The sequence below is a fragment of the Hyaena hyaena genome, unplaced genomic scaffold (assembly GCF_003009895.1).
Source record: "Hyaena hyaena isolate Hyena2069 unplaced genomic scaffold, ASM300989v1 scaffold_483, whole genome shotgun sequence".
NCBI classification, from domain to species: Eukaryota; Metazoa; Chordata; class Mammalia; order Carnivora; family Hyaenidae; genus Hyaena; species Hyaena hyaena.
The window spans coordinates 581639-605886 of record NW_024081117.1 but is presented as its reverse complement, the minus strand read 5'-3'; the positions used below and the strand labels follow the sequence as shown (position 1 = coordinate 605886).

At 48.5% G+C, this 24248-nt stretch overlaps 1 protein-coding gene across 1 annotated transcript in view; it reads right to left on the bottom strand.

Moving 5' to 3' along the window:
• The window catches only part of SIAH3 (siah E3 ubiquitin protein ligase family member 3), a 69490-nt gene extending 45499 nt beyond the window's left edge, over positions 1-23991 (bottom strand). Inside the window, exon 1 of the mRNA XM_039254373.1 lies at positions 23842-23991. Coding sequence (XP_039110304.1) covers positions 23842-23976 — 135 coding nt within the window. The 5' untranslated portion in view covers positions 23977-23991. The remainder of the gene's footprint in view (positions 1-23841) is intronic.
• Positions 23992-24248: the final 257 nt, after the last annotated feature.

The window sequence follows — 24248 nt, the reverse complement described above, 5'->3', positions numbered from 1 at the left end:
AAGGAGGGCATGCTCAGAAAGACCTTAACTCCCTCTGTGGGTTGCAAGTACCCCAGAGGGAAGAGAAGAAATGATTTGGGGCCACAGGACATGGGCTGCCAGCTTCCCACACTCCTAGGGTAAAAGGCACCCCAGGTACCCCCAGGCACCCACGTGACCTCAGGATCCCCCAGGACTGTTGCTGGTGGGCATACAAGTGGACTGGGATGAACCCAGGGCATAAGACGGGTCCATAGAATAACCAGCAGTCTTAAGTGCCTACTCAGTACCAGCTCTTCCCCCCACCCCCATAGCTACTAGTACTTCAAGTTTTGTTCATGGCAGCTTAGTGATGACTTTCTGGTCTGAGCTCACTGTTCTTTGTTTTCCCAGCTCTTCTTGGAAGTTCTGGGTGGCCGTGTGACCCAGTTCTGGGCAGTGAAACTTTAGGGACATCATGTGGTGGTGGGGACCCTGAGGAAGTTTTTGCTTTCCCTTTGGAGCCCAGGGGCATCCTTCGCCTTCTGTTACTCTTGAATGCAGTCAAGACGGCTAGAGCCACAGCGAGCATCTTGCAACTATAACATTGATACCCTGAGGGAAAGAGCCAGAAAATCACAGAGAGGCCAATGTTGACATTTCGAGTGCCTGAGCTAATGCTAGAAACTCTCTATTCCTGGTCTTTGTTCTGTGAGACAAAGAAATCTCTATTTGTTCAAGCCACTGATGCTTGATCACTCTGTTATTTGCAACTGATCTTATTCTTAACCGATGGTGAATTACGTGGACATGGCCAGTCCCAGATCTGGAGCTGAACCAGAGGCCACAGAGTTCATAGAGGGACTGAGAAAGTTCCAGATAGCAGAGAATGAAGCTAAGGACTGGATTCCTTCCCACCTTCAGTACAGGCGGCTTGCACCCGGGACAGACTCCTCAGTCCCGTAGGTTTCAGGAGATACCTGAGCTCCTGGCTACATCTGGCTCTGGTTAAAAAGGGTCCCTAGGGTAGCTTTGTGTCCCTCTATATGAAACCAGAGTAACATTCCATGTCCAGTTCACTGCCACTTCTACCAAGAAAACTTTTCATTTTTCCAATCTTTCCGATGAAGATAAGCCTCTCCCTCCTTACTCTATGTTTCCATAACTCTTTGTAGTTCTTCCACTCAAGGTGCACTACATGGGCAACCAAGCTGTGCAGCTTCACGGTGCCCCGAGCTTAGAAGGGTCCCAGGCTTGACATAGTGCACTACTGACACCACAGTGAACTTCTAGGTTTTTTAACCAAGGCCCCTTATTTTCACTTTGCACTGTAGCCCACGAATGATGTAGCCAGTCCCGCCTCCACTTATGAACTTTGTGACTCGGGGCCATGTCTTTGCTTCTCTGAGCCTCTGTGCCCTGCTCTGTATAATGAGAAGAATGAAAATTGCTCAGCAGTGCTGTTGGGAGGACGGACGGAACGATCGTGAGCAAAGCGGCCCCACCGGGCCAGGCCTGCCAGTGCGCTCTGTTCGGCTGCCTTCCCTTGAGTATGTTTTACTGCCTGATTCATAATGAGATTAGTATCTGCATGGCTGAAGTTCATATTCTCAAAGCCTCATCCAGAGGAGGGCCCATTAAGCTGCCTGAGGCCCAAGACCCTCTTTATTTCCTCCTGCGGTGCCTGGGATGGCCCTTTGTCCTTGGTGGGCACTAGGAAGTGTTTGATGAATGTATGGATACTACTCTCTAAGCTCCTAGAACTCTCTCAAAGCGCACGTCTCCTTGTGAGCTTGAATTTAGAGAACAGCATAATTTAATAGCAGTAGAGTAAGGAAGGCATGGGGGCGCCTGAGTGGCTCAGTCGGTTGAGTGTCCGACTTCAGCTCAGGTCATTGTCTTAGTTAGTGGGTTCAAGCCCCGTGTCGGGCTCTGTGCTGAATGGAGCCTGTTTCAGATTCTGTGTCTCCTTCTCTCTCTGCCCCTCCCCCACTCACACTCTGTCTTACTCTATCTCTCAAAAATAAAATGTAAAAACAAAGTTAAAAAAAAAAAGAATAAGGAAGGCATGGTCAACATTTTGGATACTCAAAAATGGCCATCCCCATTTACTTAATCTAAGAACAACCAAAATCTCCCCTCCACCCACGCTGAACTTCCAGTGTGGAATGAGACAAGAGCCAGGGCGTTACCACAGGAATCAGCTGTAGCCAGGATGAGGCTCTTCCGGGGCCAAGGTGAAGTCCCCGGCGGACAGCAGTAAAGGTCCTTTTCAATAAGCCAGTCTCAGCAGACTGCTCTAGTTTCCCTTAGGATTGAATTCTGTCGCATTGTAATGCCTGAGGTGAAAGGAAACCTGCTTACCATGCAGAAAAGTCGACACCTAGACGGAGTGTGGTTTACAAGAAATCAGTCAGTGAAAATGAGTGGTATTGACAAAATAGTTAGAAGACAGGAGAGTTTTGGATAGAGCCAACTCATTTTGTTGTTGCTTTTCTAAGAAAAACTACCTTAAAAAAAATCCATACATCTCAGAGTTTCAAGCGTTGAAAAAAGCAGCAGCTTACATAGCTAATTCAATAGTAGTTAATGCAGCTAATACAATCAAGAACCACAGCTGACTGAGCGTGGACGCATTCAGCCTTTCCTGCGGTGCCGCGAGGTAGACACGTTGATCTTACCTACTATGTATTAAGTAAATTGAGGTTTAAGAGGACAAGTCACTTGCTCAAGGGCATTGAGCTGGCAAGCCCAAGCTGACTTGTGTGTAAAGTGCATTAATCTCAGGTGTGCAGCTTGGTGAATTTTCAGAGTGCGTGACCCAGTAACCACCACTCTGATCAAGATATAGGACACTTCCTAGGAATGTCTTTCAAGCCACTTCTCAGTTCATCCCTCTGCCTGTACCCACCTCCCCGTAACCCTTTCTCTGACATCTATCTCCATCGAATAGTTTGAGACAAAATAATCTTGCCTGTGTCCCTTCCTGTGTTTTTTCCCTCAGAGAAGACCAAGAGGTACTTCTCTCCCAGGCTTGCTAATAAGTCACACGCGTGCGCGCGCGCGTGCACACACGCACACACACACACACACACACACACACACACGTTTTCCCTTCACTATCAGGCATTACAATGTAACTGAATTCAGTCCTAAGGGAAACTAGAGCAGGCTGCTGAAACTGGCTTATTGAAAAAGACTTATTTAGTGTATCAATTTCCTTGTATTTTTATTCAGGACATGAGAACCATATCTCAAGATCCTCTTCTTCTTGTGATAGGGACGTCCTTCCTTCCAGCTGGGGTCCAGGCCCACCCTCAATGTTAGCAAGACCCAGGGCAAGGGTCAGATAGAGGCTCACAAACCATTTATCTAGACGTTTCAGAGTTATATACGAAGCCAAGAGACTGTTAAATAAAATATGTGTTTTCTTCCTATCTTAATAGATAAACATCTTCACAACACATCAGAAGGCCAGCCTTAAATTTAGAGGGCACTGGCTCCTCAGAGTTCCAGAACACGGTGGTGGAGAGAGAGTTAGCCATGGGCAGCCCACCTCTCTTTCCTTCCCATTTCTGGCTCTGTCCCACACCTGATGTATGTCTGTGGTCACCCCAACGCATATATCTTGGTTCTGTCCACAGTCTCCACATTAAAGGAAGCCGGGCCTAGGGGCATGCATGCTGGTGGCATGGTGTGCTTTGGGAGGGTAGATCTGCAGAAGACAAGCTCTGGATACTCAGAGAGAGGCCTGGAAGGGAAGGTGCAAGCTCCAGGCGGGGACATTCACTTGTGGCTGCAGATCCCTCAGCCCCCCAGGATGGGACTCGGCCTGAGGACGGCCAGGTGAGACTTGCAGAGCACAGCGTTTAGGGAGCCATCTTGTCTGGTCTCGGGGTGATTCCACAGAACTGAGGTCATGTGTCTCCATCAAGAGACAATCCTCTGTATTCTCAAATTCACTCTGAAGAGTTCAGTTTGGTTAAAGCCCTCTTCAGTGAGGGCTCGCCATGTGCCAGGCAATGAGCCACGCACCGAGATGGATGGAACTTGCTCTCAGCTCTCTGGGGCATCAAGACTAGTGGGGGAGCCCAGAAGTTAAGAGTTTTGCATCACGATAGAAACACATGCTTTCAGGGAAGGGCTTCTAGAAGGAGATGACATCTGAGCAGTCTTGCAGAGTGAGAAAGTACTAACGAGACAAGGAAGTGGGGAAGGGTATTTGGGGGAGAGAGCACAGCATGGGTGAGAGTGGTCTATCTAGTGAGTGTGGAAGAAGGGTTTGAGGGGTGACATGGAGCATAGGCTCTACCAGGAACATGGACCTTTCCTCCAAGCCCTGGGGGAGCAGTGGAGGCTTAGAGCAGAAATAGGACAAGGACAAATTGATAATTTGTAGTGACACGACTGACACTCCTATGGAGACAGTGAAATTGAGTAGAAGATAATCCAGGCAGGATTGCCTTAATGAAGGTCTGCTTATTCACTGATTCAATAGATACCTACTGAGTCTGACAATATGCCAGGCATTGTTGTATACTGGGGGTACCACAGGAGGCAAGACAGAAAAGGTCCCTGTTCTCAAGGGGTTTGCATTCTAATGAGAAGGCAAGGGCACCATAGATACATAAAGAAATAAATACTTCAAAGTATTTCAATAGATGCAAGTGCTATGGTTAATGAATAATGGGATAGAGATGATGGAGGGGAATAGCGGGCAAAAAGATGGAGTAGCTCATTTATGCATGTTTCTACATTCAGAATGAATATATGCACGTATTAAAGTTTATTTATTTGAGGGAGAGAGCACACGTGTGCAAGTGGGGGGCAGAGAGAGAGGGAGAGAGAGAATCCCAAGCAGGCTCCGCATTGTCAGTTCAGAACCCAATGTAGGGCTTGAACTCATGAACTGTGAGATCATGACCTGAGCCAAAGTCAGGCACTTAACCGATTGAGCTACCCAGGTATCCCTAGAATATATTTATTTACTGAGGGCCTACTAGGGTCAATAGCACCAACATGGAAAGATTAAACAGATACTGTCCCTGTTATCACGGCATTTATGTCACATGGGAGAGACAGACATCATTCAAATACTCCATCATTGGAGCTTGTACTTTGAAGAAGGAGCATGGGTCTCTGGGAGGATGTAACCAAGGAACGTGACCTGGCATGTGGTGTGAAAAGGCTTGCTGTGGGTGGGTGCAGGAGCTTTCTAAAGGCCCAGTGGGGAAGGAAGCAGGGTGAGCACTAAGGCTGAACCAGCCCCAAGGGGAAGAGAGGCTTGGTGGGGAACACCCCCACCCCCACGCCACAGCAAGCCAGGGGGCCCAACTTTGTCCAGGAACTTTGCCTTTATTTTTAAGTGAATTATATATATTTTTAATATGATAAAACATATAAAACACAAAATTTGCCATTTTTACTATTTCAGTGTACAATCCAGTGGCATTAATTACATTCATAATGTTGTGTGACCACCACCACTATCTATTTCCAGAACTTTTTTTTTTTTTTTATCATTTCCAAACAGAATGTGTGACCATTAAGCAGTAACTCTCCACTTCCCCTCAGCCCCTGGTAACTTTGAATCTACCTTTTGTCCCTATCAACCTGCTTACCTGAGATATTCATATGTGTGAGATCATACAATATTTGTCCTTTTGTGCCTGGCTTAGCTCACTTAGCACCGTATTTTCGAGGTTCATCCATATTGTAGCATATGTCAGTATTTTATTCATTTTTGTAGCCAAGTAATATTCCATTGTATTCACAGACCATATTTTGCTTATCCATTCATCTGTTGATGGATTCTTGGGTTGTTTCTACCTTTTGACTATGGCAAATAATGCTGCTGTGAATATCGGTGTGCAAATACCTGGTGAGCCCATTTTCAACTCTTTGACATGGAATTGCAGGGCCACACGGTAATTCTGTATTAAATGCTTTGAGGGACCTCCACACAGGAAACTCCTGGGATTTTTTGTAGGAGCTGCACCATTTCACATTCTCACCTAAGGGTGTACAAGGTTTCCAGTCTCTCCACATCCCTGACCAACACTTGTGACCTTCCAGTGACTTTGCCTTTACCCTAAGAGCGCCACGTCTAAATCCTCTCTCAGAAACTTCTCTGACCTCAAGTCTGGCAGGCAATCTGGGAGGTCCTCACCTATGGTAGGACTTTGATGAGGGTGCCTTCCGGTTGAAAGAATTCAGGGAAATACTGTTCAGCATCTCTATTACCAATGTCAGCTAGAAGGCAGGGATGGAGATGGGAGGAAACTGGGTAAGAAAACTGGGTAAGAATTGGGAAACTGGTGAAGAATTTGTGGCCTCTCCCATGAGTTAAGTAGATCTTGTGAGGGTCCTTTTAATCTCTTGATTATGGTGCCACTCACCATAACAGTCCCTCAATAAATAAATATATCTTCATAGCCAGAGCCCAACAAATAGACACTTGACTGAGTGCGCCACTCCCTTTTCTCTTCTCCCTCCCTTCTTATCTGTAGGGCCTTCTGAAGAGCTGGCAAGGGCTCTACTCCCTCAGGGGCCCTCAGGTTCCTGTCCGGGGGACCCTACCAACCTTCCTGGGTCTTTCTGGTCTTTTCTGGCACCGAACCACTGCTTGCCTTGACAGTTACTCTATGTGCTACTCACAGCTCTGCAAGAAATTAGAAAAGAATAGGCAGGTTGCCTTCAGTCCCTTTTAGGGCCAAGCAAACAAATAAAAGAATGAGGAAGGGGCCATTTATCCAAATAATATTCTCCACCCATATTGGGATACAAAGATCACAGAGCACTTTGCTAGCTGTTTTCTCATCCGAGCCTCACCATAAGCCATTGACGTTGACACAGTGAATACTGTTTGCAGGACAGATTCGGAAAGGACAGGTGCCCTGCTGAAGGTCAGAGCGCAAGTGTCAGGGGCGGGTGGGACTCCATGCCCAGTGCCCGCTCTCCCCATCCCCGCCCAGCGCAGTCAGTGACTCACCCCTGCCTTTCTGTCCCTGCACCTGCTCAGGGCCCCAAGGAAGAGCTCAGCCAGGCTTTTAATAATCAATCAAGAGTTTTCCTGAGGCGTCTGCACAGACTTTTGGCTAGTCTTCTCAGAAGCTGTTCTTGCAAAATGCTCTCTTATTTTTTGCCCAATCAGAACTGAGGTCACACACACACACACACACACACACACACACACACACACACACACACAAAAGCCCCTTCCATTCTCTTTTTTTCCACACCAGCCAGCCTGGCAAAGCTGATTTCATTCCCGAAATTCAAATTGGAAGCCGCCTTCTGTTCTCATTAGTTTGGGTTGTAGCAGTCATTACATTCTAAACAATTAATCCCCGAATGCCAATTTCTTACTAGAATTATCCTGGACTCAACAACTGGTTTTTCTTAGCAGCAAGGCTGAAGCAATTATTCCTGGCTTTTGTAACTAAACATGCTGTGCTTGGCACTTTACAATGTTTTCATCATCATTGAGTTATCAACATTTATCTCTATCAGGGGAAAGAAAAGGCTGTCCAATTGTGAAGGCCCAGCGATCACACAGACCGGGTTTCCTGACATGCGCAGGCTCCCTGGGGCTTCTTGCCTTTGCTTGGAGAAGAGGGAGGAAGTCCCCCAGGCCCCAGGCCCTACCTGTTCTCAGACCGGGGGCTACCTGACTGAGAAGTGACAGAAAGCCTAGGGGAAGAGGCAGTGGGGGCTCTCAGGCGAGACAGTGCCCTTGTCCTTGTGGGGGGACGGCATCTCTGGGGCACAAAACCTTGCTTGCAAAGCTGGGCCCCCAGAGTCTGCAGGAGTCTGGGAATCTGGTGGGCTCTGTGGATTTCTCCTTCCTTCCAGCAGGGAAGGCAGGGCTGCTCTGAGCGGGAGACGCTGGGGTAGCCGGCACCTCACCCTGGGCTGGGAGAGGCCAGCCTACCTTCCTGTGCATTCACCCAGACTTAGGCCTTCCAGAGAGGTAGCATAACAGGAGACACAAGAACAGCTCTGGGACAGGGCTCGCGTGCATGAGCCGGGCCTCACCGCTCACTGCTGTGAGCCTGTGAGCATGTTGCTTACCCTCTCTGTGCCTCATTCCTCACCTGTAATGTAGTGATAAAAATCGCTCTATTTCACAGGGTTATTTTGGAGATTGTGTTAATATTTGTAATTAGAATAGCGTGCCTGGGGGTGCCTGGGTGGCTCAGTTGGTTGAGCGTCCGACTTCGGCTCAGGTCATGATCTCATCGTTCGTGGGTTTGAGCCCCAGCTTTGAGCCTGGAGCCTGCTTCGGATTCTGTGTGTCTCTTTCTGACCCTCCCCTGCTCACGCTCTCTCTCTCTCTCTCAGAAGTAAATAAAACAAAACAAAACAAAACAAAAAGAATAGCGTGCCTGGCACTTAGTAAGTGCTTTATAAGTATGTGTTTAAAAACAAATAAGCAAGAACTTTTCTTTAAGAATTAAAGGGGTTTTAATGGTCTTTTGTCCGTTTGAGGCCTGAGGGCCCACAAGGCAGCATAAAGACAGAAAGAGAAAGCTTGGTCCCTCATAAGTGCCCTAATTCACTTGAATACACCAGCAAACAAATCTCATACCCATGTTCTTTTCAAAGTCAACCTGTGGCACCATGGCGGTTAGTGACTGTCCCAGGCTCTCAAAAAGTGGAACCTAAAACATTTCCCAGCAGCATGTAGAGAACTCATCTTCAGATGATCAACTCCTAACCAGTTAAAGTTGGAGCAGTGGTAATACAGTAGATGGAAGCCAAAAGGACCATGTACCCCCACCCCCCACCCCTGAGGTCTGGTAATAACGACACCACCACCAAAGGCAATAATGGTAGCGGACACCTGTGTAACATTCACTCTGTGCCAAGCACTGTTCCAAGCACTTTATCATAAAACTCATTTAGCCCTTATAGCAACCCGAGAATGCAGGTACTATTGTTACTCCCATTTTACAGGTGGGAAAACGGAGGTACAAGATAAAGTAATTAGAAGTCCAAAGTCTCAGGGCTGATAGCTGAGGAGACAGCCGTTGAATCCAGGTAGTATGACTCCAGAGCCCATCACTTATCATCCCATTACACTTTCCTGTATCATTGACCTCAGCCATAAGCCCAGATCCAGTCCAGGCTCAGAAACCCAATCCTATCCTTAGGCAGGAAGGATCTTGGAGGTTGGACCAAGTCCCACTGTTTGTCTATAATCTGACTGCTCTCTTCATACTGAATTCAGAGCTTAGAGCAGGCTTCAGGATATGGGCTCCATCTTTTTTTAAAATGTTTTATTTATTTTTGAGAGAGAATGTGAGTAGGGGAGGGGCAGAGAGAGGTGGGGGTACAGAGGATCCACAGCAGGCTCCATGCTGATAGCAGTGAGCCCGATGTGGGGCTTGAACTCATGAACCATGAGATGGTGACCTGAGCCAAAACTGGATGCTCAACTGTCTAAGCCACCCAGGGGCCCATCTTGAACCTCTGTCTTGGTAATACACTCAGTTCTCCAGCTTCCTTGCCTTGTTCTTGCCATCCTGAGCCTTCTATTTATTAATTAGACCTACATTTACTAAGCACCTACTATGTGCCATCCATCCATTTATGCTAAGGCTGAGGACATGGAGCCCTTGGGGGACTCACCGTCTGAAAGGGACACAGATATGCAGATGGCTGCATAGAGTGAATGAGTCTGAGGGCTGTGAGTAAAATCAATGCAGGATCCGTGAGGTAGATGGGGAAAGCGGTTATCAGGAAAGGCTTCACAAAACAGGTAGCAGGGGCTCCTTCCTGCTGACACATCCCCCTGATGCCAGCCAGTTGCCTGGAATTCTCGCTGGCTGTCTCTTTGCAGACACTTCATCCCACCTGCCTGGACATACCCATGTGACCTCAGAGAGTAAGAAGGAATTGCATTTGTCGCCTCTAGTTTCTAATTAGTTAGTGGAAAACGTGCAGGCATCTGCTGTCCCAGCACCTGCTCCAGGCAGGGGGGATGGTAGGTTCTAGCGCCCCCTGGACCACCTGGCCATCCATCCTGCTGTTGTGAGGCTTGACGTCTGCCTGGAGCCGCGCCCTCCATAACCGCAGCCCCGCCCATCCCTGGTCTTCCGGACTCCGTGTGCAATGAACATCTTCCCAGAGTTCCTTCGGCTCTAGATCCCTTTCAGGGGGGCCCATCTTACTAATTCCTCATCCAGGTAACAAAAATTAGATGCAGAAAATTAAAAAAAACTCACCTGGTGACTTTGGATAAGTTAATTGAATCATTCCTCACCTTTAACATTTTCCCTTCCTTATGTGACAGGGATTTCTTCCCTTCAAAATTCCAAAATCTCTCTCATCCCCAGAGAGTCCCTTCTAACCCACTAGTCAAATTATGACAGAAGCGTTTCCTGGAGACTTTCTTATTTAAATGGAAAGACAAATGAAAAGAAAAAAACAAGGAAGTAGAAAGAAAGGAAGGAAAGGAGGAACAGAGGAAGGAAGGAAAGAAGGCAGGCAAGAAAAAGAAACCAGTGTCTATAAGGGCACTACTATGTGCTTGGCACCGGTCTAGGTGCTTTTCCATATTTGTGCCACATTTAATCCTCCATTAGCTTCACACTGCATGCCTTATTATAGACAAGGAAAATGAAGCTCAGAGTGGTTAAGTCACTTGCCAAGAGTCACACAGGAACATTGGAGCTGAAGCCACGTCTGAGTCCAAAGGCCATGTTCTTTATAATTTCTGCCACTCACTCTAAGTGGGTACAATGGGCATAAATCCATACACCGAAGCTACTTGCCCTCACCATCTTACTTCCAGTTAATTTCCCTTGTCACTGCACCATGGGGTGTAAATTGCCTCAAACCTCCTTTGAAAAGAGGCAGCATGTAAATAGATAGGGTCAATGAGGAAGACCCATCTCTATCCAAGGTCACTTTGGAGGGAGGCACAGAGCAAGTGTCACGGTCTCACCTGACAGATGGAGACGCTACGGTTAAGCGACTTGCTCAAGACCCGGTGGGACGGAAGCCAGGCTGCAGAGAAAAGCTCAGCCTCTTGGTTCAGAGAAAACCTCCTCAGCCAAGTATTTTCAAGAAGTGGGTGGTAAGTGCCGGGGAGCCCGCTTTCCCGCCTCTAATTTCTCTCGGATTCTTGGAGAGCCTCGCCTATCTGGCACATGCTTCAGTAAGCACGCCGAGAAGGGTCCAACTGGCATTTATTTAATTACCATAAACAGATGTAGCGCTTTGGCTTCAGTGAGGTTGGTTCTTGGTGTGCTCGTCAGCCCTCCTGCTTCCGGGGAGGCCGGGCAGGGCATGGGGGCGTCCCGGGGGCCCAGGGCGCCAGCACCCGCCTTGCTGTCCTCCATGCCATCACCCCAGGGCGCTGGGAAGGGGGGGGCGTCGCGGCGGGGCTGGGTGCTCATGGCGTGTCACTCGCCTGGGGGCACTTTCCTCACCGACGCACTCCAATCCCTCCCATGTCAGGGTCCCCCGGAGCCCTGTGCGGCTGGCTCTCTGGGACTCTCCCCACATGTCCGGGCGGAAGAGGGGGTGACCTGGACGGACTTTGGAGATTCCCCCCAGGCAGCTCCTGGCCGAGCGTTTTCCTCCGGCTCTCCAGAGTCAGCGTAAACACTCCGCTTTCCTGCAGCCCGTAAGCGTCCTTCCACTGATGGACGCCTCCCTCCCTCGGCTCTTCCCGCAGCAGTCTCGGAAAGAGACAGTGTTGGAAAGGAATCAGGGGCAAGGTTTACCAGGCATCAAGGTGGACGCTGAGTTAGGCTAGGTAGAAAATGGTCCTTAAAATTTCATTTCTCGGGGCGCCTGGGGGGCTCGGTTAAGCGTCCGACTTTCGCTTAGGTCATGATCTCGCGGTTCGTGGGTTCGAGCCCCGCGTCGGGCTCTGTGCTGACTGCCAGCTCAGAGCCTGGAGCCTGTTTCAGAGTCTGTGTCTCCCTCTCTCTCTGACCCTCCCCTGCTCATGCTGTCTCTCTCCTAGAAATAAATAAAAATATTATTTAAAAAATTTCATTTCTCTCTGATTTTAGCGGAAAAAAATTAGTGATCAATGTAGCTGCCACTGACACAGCAGATTTCGAAGGCCTGTGGGTCATTTAGAGAACAGGCGCGATGCGGTAGGAGGCGTGTTCTCTTGAAGGTCATTTTCACTTGTGTATAAAAGAACTTCCTTTATTTATTTATTTTCCTCACAGAAAACATGGCCTGTTTAATGCCATCCCCACGTGCAGAGAGCATTTGTGAGGCGGTCAACTGGCTCCCATTGTCATGGAGAAGCAAGGAGATATTGACAAGGCAGTCACACGTCCCCGATGTGGGGTCAGTGCTGGTGTCGGACATCCATTCACCTGACAAAACATGTAACCAGCTATTTATTTACATATATTGAAGTAAAATTTGTATATAACATTATACTAGTTTCAGGTGCATGACATAGTAATTCGGTATTTGTATACAGCGCAGGGTGATTGCCACAGTGAATCTAGTTAATCTCTATACCCATACAATTGAGCCCCTTCACCCTTTCACCCACCCCCTCGCTTCTGGTAACCACCAGTCTGTTCTTTGTATCTAAGAATTTTGCTTTGTTTGTTTGTTTGTTTGTTTTAGAGTCCACATATAAGTAAGGTCATACAGTATCTGTCTTTCTCTGTCTGACTTATTTCGTTTAGCACGATGCCCTCAGGGTCCATCCATGTTTTCACAAACGACAAGATTTCCTTCTTTTTTATGACTGAGTAGTATTCCATTGTGTAATCTTTCTCTCTCTCTCTGTCTTTCTCTCAATCACATTTTCTTTATCTACTCATCCATTGATGGATATCTAGGCTGTTTCCATATCTTGGCTATTGTAAATAATGCTGCGATGAACATAGGGGTCCTTATATCTGAATTAGTGTTTTCGTTTTCTTCAGATAAATACCCAGAAGTAGAATAGCTAGATCAGGTAGTAGATCTACGATCAATTTTTTAAAGATTTTTTTCTTATTTATTTATATGAGAAAGAGACAGAAAGAGAGTGAGGGGCAGAGAGAGAAAGAGGGAGAGAGAATCTTAAGCAGGTCTCAGCACAGAGCCTGACACGGGGCTCAATCTTATGACCCTGAGATCATGACCTGAGCTGAAATCAAGAGCTGGTTGCTTAACTGACTGAGGCACCCAGGTGCCCCTACTTTTAGATTTTGAGAAACTTCCAAACTATTTTCCATAGTGGCTACACTAATGCACATTCCCACCAATCGTGGCCACATGTTCCTTTTTCTCCACATCCTTGCCAACCATTGTTATTACTTGTCTTTTGGTACTAGCTGTTACGACAGGTGTGAGGTGGCATCTCATTGTGGTTTTGGTTTGTGTCTCTCTGATGATGAGTGATGTTGAACATTGATTCATGGTGTGTTGGCCATCAATATGTCTTCTTTAGAAAAATGTCTTTTTAGATCCTCTCCCATTTTTTAATTGGATTTTTTTGTTATTTTTGCTATTGAGTCAAGTTCTTGGATATTAACCTCTCATCAGATATATGATTTGCAAATATTTCCTTCACTGTAGGAGGTTGCCTTTTCTTTTCTTTTCTTTTCTTTTCTTTTCTTTTCTTTTCTTTTCTTTTCTTTTCTTTCTTTTCTCTCTTTTTTTTTTCTTTGCCAGTTTCCTTTGCTGTGTACCCATTTTTAAACAAAAATGGTCATGGAACACAGATTTCCTTTTATGCAGGGTAATTTGGAGTTGGGCATGTTGATAAAGTCGTTGGAAAGTTTTCCCTGAAGCATTTTATGCAAATCATAATTTTTATTGAGCCTGAATTTGGAGGGCTATGCTCTTCGGAGAAGTTTCCAGACAAACAATTATGTTATCAAGAGGGAGAAATAGCTTTAGGTAGAGGTTAAAAGCACCAGCTAAACTGTACTGCTCATTGAACATGTCCTTGGACAGGTTACTTAATCTCTCTGTGCCTTAGCTTCCTCCTGTGTAAATTGGGGATACACTGATGGCATTGTTCTGAGGATGTTCAGAAAGGCAGTTCATGTTAAAGCACTTAGTACAGCAGTTGGCAGTTTGTAAGTGCTGAATAAACATTAGTTAAAAAACAAAATGAAACAAACCATGCATACATATGTAGTCTTAACTTGGGTTCTCCAAAACTAGAGCCTGACATAAAGACCTGGATGCAGTAGTTTATTTGGAAGGTGATTCCTAGAAGCAGGATGAGGAGGAAAGTCACTGCTGTAGGCCACAGGGGCTTGATGCCACCAGGCAGCACAGAGGAGCCTGGAGAATGCCTCCCAGGACTTCCTGCCTGGTGTATTTCATGTATATACACAAGGGTGAAGGAGGCAGGATCCCACCTGATGGTTTTAAATGAAATCTAATATACGCGTTTGTTGTGAAAAGAGAACACTAACAGATGACACATCAAAAAGTGCTTAAAAGCACAGGATTTGAATTTAAGAAGGTTCCACCACAGTGAACAAACTCTCCCACCATTTTCTGCTTTGGTATCCTGTGGAATGGAATAATCGTATACCATTTCCCAGTGAGAATTTAAATGCACAGCATTGAATGTAGCTCCTGGACATAGCGTGCCTTCCATAAATGGCAGCCACCTTGTGGCTGTTATTGTCATTATTGTTATTACTGTGTGCATACCTGACAGCAGAAAACAATGGTCTAAACATTGCAGGATGTGTTACTGGCTTAGCTTAGTGTAAGTCATCATATGCCCCTGATTTAAAGAAAGGAAACCCGAGGTTCTGGGTGGCTACTTGTGTCGGACTTCCTGGCACATCCTTGTTGAGACTGTAAGAGTTAGATCTGGGGGGCCTTGGCGTCTAGCTGCAAAGCTGGGCAGATGCTAAGACTTGCTGGCCAGTCTTAGAAAATCTGTTACTGATCTGCATATGGTTCTGTCTTCGTGGGCCTTCCTAATGCCCGGCGAACACCCTCTTCCCTCTCCCAATGTGGTCTGTAACGGCCTGTCTCCTCCATAGAGGACATCCTCCGGTCTTGTCCTGGGAGGCCCAGCCTTGCTCCTTCCCCAGGCCACGCTCTCCTGGCTGGAGACACCCTGTACACAGCTCCCTCCTTGTCACAAATTTGTGATTAAAAATACATTAAAGGGCTGAGAAATTATTAAGAGATACAGCATCTTGCAAGTAAAACTGACATTTCCAGTTAGACCACAACTCTAAATTATCCACAAAGACCCTGTTCTACGGCTAAAAACATTAGGCTGGTTTCAGATCTGCTTTCTGAGGACATTTTCACCTGGGGCCCGTGGGTAAGATGAAAATGTACCTTTTTGTAGTAGAACTTGATCCATCTGCTATTTAAAAGGCTGGGGTTATGGCTTCGTGGCTTTGGTGACTTCATTTGGAGCCTCATCTCCGTCTTTGCTGTGTATCTGAGCCAGTACCAGAGACCCAAGGAGCTTTTACCTTTTTAATGCCCACTGTTGCCTGGCTGGTTTACACCTGGCACCTTATCCTGAGGACAAGGACCCCCTGGGAAGACATCCAGCATTGCCACAGAGTCCTATTATTAGAGAGGCAGTGTCCTTCAACAGCACTCTCACCCCCCAGCCATGCGGGGTCACAGAGGAGTGGACTGTGCCTGTTATCAGCTATGTTCTTGAGCAAGTCACTTCATCCCTTTATGGTCCTGGGTTTTCAGACTAGGACCTGAAACTAGAGCATCGCTCTAGCCCTCCTGTCTTGAACAGACTGCGCTTCAAAATCTTGGTCACTCAACAGACAGGTCATCTTACTGCTCACCCTTCCCTCCACCCAGTGGAAGCAGAAGTTTGGTCACCCACACAAGTTGGGCAAGAGAGAAGCTTGCTCACCTCTTGTCACCAAGCAATATCCCTACAGGACACAGCTTAAGAGTGATGGCTCCCTCGGGGCGCCTGCGTGGCTCAGTCGGTTAAGTGTCCAACTTCAGCTCAGGTCATGGTCTCACGGGTTGTGAGTTTGAGCCCCGCATCGGGCTCTGTGCTGACAGCTCATAGTCTGGAGCCTGCTTCAGGTGCTGTGTCTCCCTCTCTCCTCCCCTCCCCTGCTCATGCTCTGTCTCTGTCTATCAAAAATAAATAAATGTTTTTAAAAATCTTTTTAAAAGAGTAAATGATAACTTCCGTGTATGGAGTATTTATTACGGGCTAGGTGCTGTGCTAAGCACTTGATGTACGTGACATCATTCCATCCTCACAACATTTTACAGGTGAGGAAATGCAGACTCAGGGAGGTCAGAGAAATGAGCCAAGGACAGCAAGCAACAGCAGTGGATACAAAGCCAGATCTGTGTGTACTTTAAGGCCTCACCTAGAATGTGACTCCTTTCTTTCCCAATCCTGCTTTCCCCCTTGCCCTCCCTCCTGAGACCACAGTGGTCCCTCGCAGATTGGACAGGGGTGATGGGTGTGGTTCGTCTCCCTCTTCCTCTTTCGTCCGCAGTGCTGGGGAGTGGCTTTCCCCCTCCACTGTGGTCTCGCACTGCTCCTCAGAGACCATGCAGGGTCCAAAGAGGTTGGCATCCTCAGAATTACCATCGCTTGTGTGAGTGCGTGTGAGTGCATGTGAGTGTGCATTTAGAAACTCAGGCTGGAGGGCGGCAGACCCAGGTCTATGGATTAGCTCAGTACTTTTAAAAAGTTCTCTGAAAACAGCGGGATCCAGGAATTCTTTCTTGGCTCAGAAAGGTCAGAGCGTCTCTCTTGCCGCTCCCTCCGTTTGGGGGGCTGCAGCCTGGGTGGAGCAGCACCCTCTTCACCCTTGCCCTGCTGGGAGGAAAGGTACTTCCCAAGGCAGAAAGAACTGAAGGGCAAAGAGAAAACGTCCAGTCTCCCAGCGAGTGTGCCGGTTTTGCGCCCCGATGTCTCCCCACCCTGCTGAATCTCTCAGTGGTGTCACTCAGCTCCGATCCACACCCTCCAGATCCAATGCCCCTCACAGAGCCACGTCCCCGTGTGCTTACTCGGCTGCGGCTAATGAAAAGAAGTCATGCATAAGTTATGAGGGGCAAGTTTCAGGATGGGTGGAGATGGGAACATGTCTGCACTGCTCCTGGCTCTGTGAATGACAGGGGACGCGGCTGTTCAGCCCCTGTCCGATGACAGGCACCTGTGTCCTGAGACTCAGCCCCTCTCCCATTGGATGAATGGCCTCAGCACCCAAGCTGAGCTCAGTGTTGTGTTGGAAGCTACACATTAAGGACACATCTTACTTTTACATAAGGCAAGAGATTGTTCTATTCATAATTCTCTTCAAGGCCAAGGGCAATTCACGAATACAAAAAACAGCAAGCGGGAGGCTTGCAGAGAGGGAGGGAGGGCAGAGAGAGACAGCCAGGTGGGGTGGCAGGGAGCTGGTGCCGGCTTGCAGGGAGCTGCTTTCATGGTAATGACCATGTTGACAGTAACCGCTGCTGTTTACCGACTCTCTCCTCCACGGCAGACATTTTCCTTGTATGAGCTCGTTTCAGCCTCGCGGCCACCATAGCAGGTGGGCACTGTTCTCTCTCTTTTAAAGATGAGGAAATGGAGCCTCTGGGAGGGTAACTCATTTGTTCAAAGTCACACGTCTACAAGGGTCACACTCTGAATTTGACTTCAGGCCTGGCTCCCTCCAAGCCCATGTTTTTTCCCCTGACGCCCACTATTTCTCAACATATTGACCTGGTAGATGTCAAGGTCCATGCTTTTGGCTATGTATCTCTTTTATCACTTGATTTCAAAAATACAGTGTACACGCAGTCATGTTAATTGTATTATCTTTAGAAGAATTCTAAAGGAATGAAGATTTACGGTGGGGCCAGGGAAGAGGGGGGAGGAAATGGTAAGGAAATGCGGGTTTGGTGAAGGGAGTGGCGGGTATGTGGTGCAGCCCAGGGGGCCGTGCTGCTGGTCCAGGGCTGATGGCGTACAGGAAGGGGCTCCCGGGAATCTTCTGCTCTGACAGCATGCACCGGTGCAAGGGACATTTCTTTGGGGCTAATTTCAAGGCACCCTGGGACAGTGCAGGGGTTATGGCTCTCACGTGAGGAGACTTCACTTAGGGTTCCATTTCTGTCGCCAAATGGGTTAACATTTGCAGAAGTTGCATAGCGGGTTGAACGGTGGCCCACATGGTGACAGGTTCACACCCCGCTGCGTGGAACCCGTGAATATTACCTTCCATGGCAAAAGAGGGAGTATGATATGACCAAATGTAAGATTAAGTTAAGGATCTGGAGGGGAGAAGCTTATCCCGGACTAACCAGGCAGGCCTCCAATGCACTCACACATCTCCTTATATGAGAACCACACAGAGGAGAGGACACGCAGAGGAGAGAAAGAGCCGACCTCAGCCTCTGTGCTGACAGTGCTGAGCCTGCTTGGGATTCTCTCTCCTTTCTCTCTGCCCCTCTCCAGCTCATGTGTGCACTCTCACTCTCTCTCTGTCTCTCAAAACAAATAAGTAAACTTTAAAAAAAGAAGGTTTAACCTCCCATTTCTAACCTCCTCCCTGTCATCCCCAAGTCCCAGCCCCCTGTGGAGGACCAGTCTCAATTCTCCAGACTGACCCCTTCCGTGTGACAATTAGTATCTAAACAGGTCAGCTTTCGCCTGTGAGAAACAGAGCTATTTGGTTCAAGCTGACTTCCAGGGTAAAATACCTTCACAGACAGTTATTTTTTTTTTCTTATTGTTAATTGCTGGAAAAATACTCTGCGTCACCCTGGGGAAGTCATCCAAATAGCTCTGACCTCTCTGTGGATTTCAAGGAAAGCTTTGCAGTACCTGTTTTCTCATTGCTGCCACCGATTCTGCAAGTTGAGGGGCCGTGGTTAAGGGAGTTACACGAAATTTGCTTTGGCGCCGCCGGATAAATGGAGGACAGAGGTAATCGGCTCACCTCGCCTCGGTGCCAGCTTCAGCCTTTCTGCACCTCCATCACCAGCACACAGCTCGCCAAATGACTGCTCGGGGCCCAGGGCCTTTACTTATGGGACTCGGGAGCCTCATTAGCAATCACCACTAACCAGAAAAGCTGCACAACTGCTCCATGCCCGCGGAGTTGTGTGTCCTACAATATTCACAGGTACCTAAGGGCTGGGAGAGACTGCGCAGGGGAGCTTTTAGAATAAGGCCCAGCGAGCGGCCACTGCCAATTTCAGCTCCTGCTTTATCCTTTCCAGAGCCCCCAAGGTGCTAATGAACTGTGTGAAGGCGGGAGGCAGGCCAGCAAAAGGAAGATGGTGGACATTTCCAGAGGGTGGGGACTGGGATCCTCAGAGGTGGGGAATGTCAACGAGAGCTGAGTAACCCACACTCGGGCTATTAAACAATCTTGTCGGAAGCCTTTAACTGCTCTAAAATAGGTATTCATGCTGAATGCTCCAAAGGCCACGTCTAAATCTCTAAAAACAATGTTCAGGTCTTTAGCTCTCATCCAGCTGCCTGCCGTGTGGTGTCAAGCAGAGTTAGTTTAAGCCCCAGGGTGAGAACAGGATTTCCAAAGATCATCCACAGACAAGAAAGGTAATGTTTGGCTTTGCCACACATCTCTCCTCAGTTCCCTCCTTTGCTGATCCCCCTCTTCCTCCTTGCAGTCCCCTCCCCCGCCCCAATCACCTGTCACTCAATACACATTCATCCACACCGGGTCAGGTTGGTCTTAGAATAAAAGGCGTGTGGATGCTTGAAGTAATGGTACTAAAATGCCCAGATTTGAGATGTTGTGTTAGTGAGGCACTGAAATTATAGCCATCATGGTCCCATATGCCCCTCCCATCTCATGCATGCGTGCACGCACGCACGTGTGTGTGTGTTTGTGTGTGTGTGTGTATGTATTTCAGTCTGTAAGCCCAAGGTTAACAGGTTGCAATAAAGAGGTTTAGGACCAGCTGGATGGAGGCGTGAGTGGCCTTCCAGGATAAGTAGGGAGGTTACACCCTCTGTTCTAGATGCTGGCGAGGGCACTGGGGGTCTCAGCAATGACTTTGGTACTGGCCAGGGCCTTCAGAAGTTTGCCAGAAAGCTCTCTGCTAGCCTTTCAGAAAGCAGTGTATACAGGGCTGTGGTGAAGAGGAGGAAGCCAGCCAGGCAGCCTCAGCTCAGGTACTGTCTGCTTGGAAAGCACTGAGGACATGCCCCAGAGGGACCCTGGCTACTGCACGGACCCTTCCCTGGAAAGGGCCTGGGTGCTGGGACTGGCCGTCCACCCCATGAAGGGCATGTCCAGAGACAGGGAGGGAGAAGGGAAAGCTGCCCGGGACAGGACACTAAAGAAGTGGCTAGCGCCGGTGGGAGAGGAGCCAGGACAGAAAGGCTTTCTTGGTTTGGAAACCAGCAGAAAGCACGAGGGAGAAAGGAGTGCCGCCTCCAGCCCAGGAGCTGGCGCCCTCACCAGCGCCAGCCTGAAGCCTGCTGGCCACACTTCTGTAACCTCTGTGAATGAAGACGCAGAGGGCAGCAAGCCAAGGACACTGGCAGCTTGCTGGTCATTTTTTATAAAGTGGGAAGGAGAAATGTGGGCATCATCTGGAGTCCTAATATGTGCCAGGAGACAGACACAGGGACACACAGAGTATCACTTGCGCCCTGCGGAGAGGGCGCTGCTATGGAGTCTTCCCCTGCTTGCCCCTTGCTTAAGGCAGAGGTCCCCCAGGCTCTGGTCCCTTGTGTTCCAGTCCAGCTACTCTAAATGCCCCCTTTTAATTAGGGTGGGCTTCAGGGATGTCGTGGCTTTATCCAGGGTGTCTGCGTTGCCAGGAAGGCTTTTGCTTTCCATCTGGAAGGAAAGGCATCAGCTTGCTTGAAGGGATCCCAGGTTATGGAGTAATCACCATAATAAGATTGAGGATGAAGGTGACCTATGGAAGCATGGCAAATACACGATTTTTCCTGCTCAGTAAGTGAATTTTGATTATAACTCAGCACTCGCCTCAGGTCCTAAAATACTGTTAGCATTCTCTGGAAAGCCTGGGAAAGGACAAAGTGCAAAAACACTGCTTCCACAAAGAAAAACACAGGCTTCCCAGCCCTCTTTGTAGCTACACGCAACCTAGGAAATTGAAAGCAAGGTGGCAGTCTCTCTGTCCTTGGTCACCATTTCATGTACCAGCCTGTCATACAAAGTGCACGGAAGCACCGCGGATCAATAGCTATTCTGGGTTAACATTGCCACAGCCTTTTTTTTTTTTTTTCTTTAGAAAAAGAATTTTTTCCTCCGTGTAGATCACAGCTTATTATATCCAAGACATATTTCTGTGGTCTGTCTATGGAAATTCATGCTTAGAAGGAGCACCTCTTCTTTGAGATTGTATTCACTTTTTAATATAGGTGAAGGGACCAGCAATGCTCCTATCGAACTCTTCCTTCAAAAGCTCTGCAAATGGCTGTTAGACCCCAGGTTTGCAAAGCAGGTAAAACTTACCCAGTGGGCCACCTGGACCCCGGAAGAGCCCGTGCTCACCCAGACCTCCACGAAGGTGGTCTGGGCTGCAGAGGTGTCTCTGCCTGGCACAGCCTCAGCGAATCCTGTCCACTCTGCCGGACTCCCTGGTAGCATTCACAGCCCTCAACTTGCTTTGTTTACCTCGGGGACGCTTGTCTGGGCAAAATCTCTAAGTGGTTTTTTTATGGGAAAGTAAAAAAGCCAAGTGAGAATGTATTTGAAAAGTGAGCCATGGAAAATAGTCTCCCAAAGCATATGTCATGGATTTTTATGTTACTGCTTATATGGTTTCTAAGTGGGCTAACAGCTTTAAGTGACAACTTTTAAAGTTCCTAACGGAACCCCCACGTTACGTGCACTAACATAATTCTTTTTGGAGGAGAGTGGCATAAGGCACAGCCACCTCTTGTAACTCTTTTTAGCCTCACAGAGCCATGGATATACTCATTCATATGTCCATTTTGAAGGTGAAGAAGGGAAGGCTCAGAGCGGTTGAATCTTTCAAGGGCACACAGCTGGTCAGAGCTGACCCAGAGCTTCCAACCCTGATTCTGAACTCCTGGATTTAGGGCAACAGGACTGCTTACCAGTGTCTAGGCAGATGTCACTGAAACGTACACACAGATGCGTCTCACCCCAGCCCACATCCAGATTAGCACCCGTCTCCTCTGTCATCAGCTGCAGTCAGTGAACCATATAAATGCAAACTTTGGAAATGCTGATTCTCATACACAATTTTTAAAGGTATTAAAATGCAAAACAGGAGTAAACAAAATTTCTTGCCACGGGGAAGTAACTAATGTAAAGTGACAAAATAATGGGAGTTTGAATGCGGTCTCCAAAGTGGCCGTAAAATGGAATTCAGAATCATATTTTAGTATGTACGCCATACACTTGCTTTGCCAAGGATGACTGGCAGTGGACTGTCGTTTGTAAAACTAAGCCACGAAGGCAAAAAGAGATTGCAGAATGAGAGTCAGGAGAGCGAGAGCAAGAAAGAGAGAGCAGAGGATGGAGAGAGCAAGAGTGGTTCATGGAGATGGTGCTAGTCACCGATGGGGTACCTCCGAGAGCAATCTCCTAGGTCTATGCGCTGTAGCAATCCTGGAGCAGCCCAGCACCCCTCAGCCCAGGACTGGCTGCCTATACTGCTGCAGGGACTCCAGGCATCTGTCCCCCCTAGGGACTTCCAGGAATGGGGAGGGGGGAGGAGAGAGGGGGAGGCACCCATCAGTGCTGACCTGCAGGGCTGAGGAGAGTCTGGCTCTTTATAGGAGTTTATAAAGTGATGAACAACAAGCAACACTCTCCCTACCCAAGAGCAGTGGTCACAATGAGAGATCTATCGCAGCAGACTGTTCCGGCACTCCCGCTGCAGACCTGCCCCCCTCCCTGTCACTCAGCCCTGTGCGTGGTGAAGTGGACGGGAAAGCAACTCCCAGTGAGTTCATCATTTATTTTAAAACAGAGCCAAGGTGGCTTAGAGTTTCAGATTTGGGGATTTCAACTGCGCCCCCCCCCCCACTCTCTACTGAACTGTCTTGTCTCTTCCCCACCACCCCTAGCCGAGGGCTTTTCATTAATTTCCCTGTCAAGTGTCAAGCATGACTGTGATGTGCGGCATCTTCCCAGACCCCAGATTTTGGCTGTTCTTTTAAAGGGCTTTGACCCAAAGGCACAAATGCAGAGGCAGCGGCGCCAGACGCGCAGCCGGGCAGCCTGCGGTGATTCACACAGCAGCAGCTCCCAGCCGGTTTCATTATTATACAACCCAAGCAAATCCTGCCCCCTCCTGTCCCCATTGCAAGGGGCGCAGCGGCTAGCTCTCGGGAAGCAAAGACAAACTCCTCCTGATCTTTCAATCTCTCTTTCTCTCTCTTACACACACATGCACACACACTCATGCCAAGTCTGAGCAAAAGGGAAACCACTTTGCAGAAAGAGCCCACAGCTCCGGGTCTGGGGCTTCGTGCCCTCCCCCATGGCTACTTCAGCGGCAGCCAGCAGAAAGGGCTTCCAAAATCCATGTGGTTGCCTGCCTTTCCAAGCACACGGGACAGTCTGCAATTTGGGTAACTTTTCAAATCCTGTCCCCTGGACACTTGCCCACAAATATTTGGGAGGTAGAAGAGGACGACCCCCACCCCCTCCGCCACCCTCTCTTCTGATCCCGACCCCACTCTTAGGCTGACAGCTCCGGGGAAAGAGACTGGACTCTCACTCCAGTTGTTCCTGCCAGTGGGGAAACAACACGCCGTCACCGAGAGCACGAGACACCTAGGAAGCGAGAAGGCGCCGAGGCAACCCCTCCGGGCACCAAGCACATCGTGGCACTAGCCAGAGAGCCTTCGCCGAGAGCTCCAGGCGCACGCGGGGAGGTGACCGACCAGCGGGGAGAAAGGACTAGAACCCGAGCCGCGGGAATATAAAATGAGAGACAGCAACTCACCTTTAGGTTGTGCGTGGGGTTTACAACGCAGACAAGTTGCCCAGCAGCGGAGAAAACCCGTTTAGCCTTGTAGTGCTGAAAGCGGAGGTGAATGAGATCTAACACAGCCCCAAAGCACTGGGTAAAGAAAAGCATCACAACTTTTGGGGGGTTGTGGGCACAGGAAGGCTGCGGAGAGGCTGGTAAGTCCTTGGGCTCTGGACGGAGCGCAGCCTCTGAGACACTCCGCTCCAGCCCAGCTTAGCGTGCCTTCATATTCATCATCAAAATAAGACGGTTAGAATCTTGCAGCAGTGAGGCGGCCAATCAAAAGGACAGAAATGTTATCCTTGAGGTGCAGAGACAGCCAATAACAAATGCCTCCCCTACCGAAACTCCCTGATGAATTGAGCCTGGCAGAGAATGTA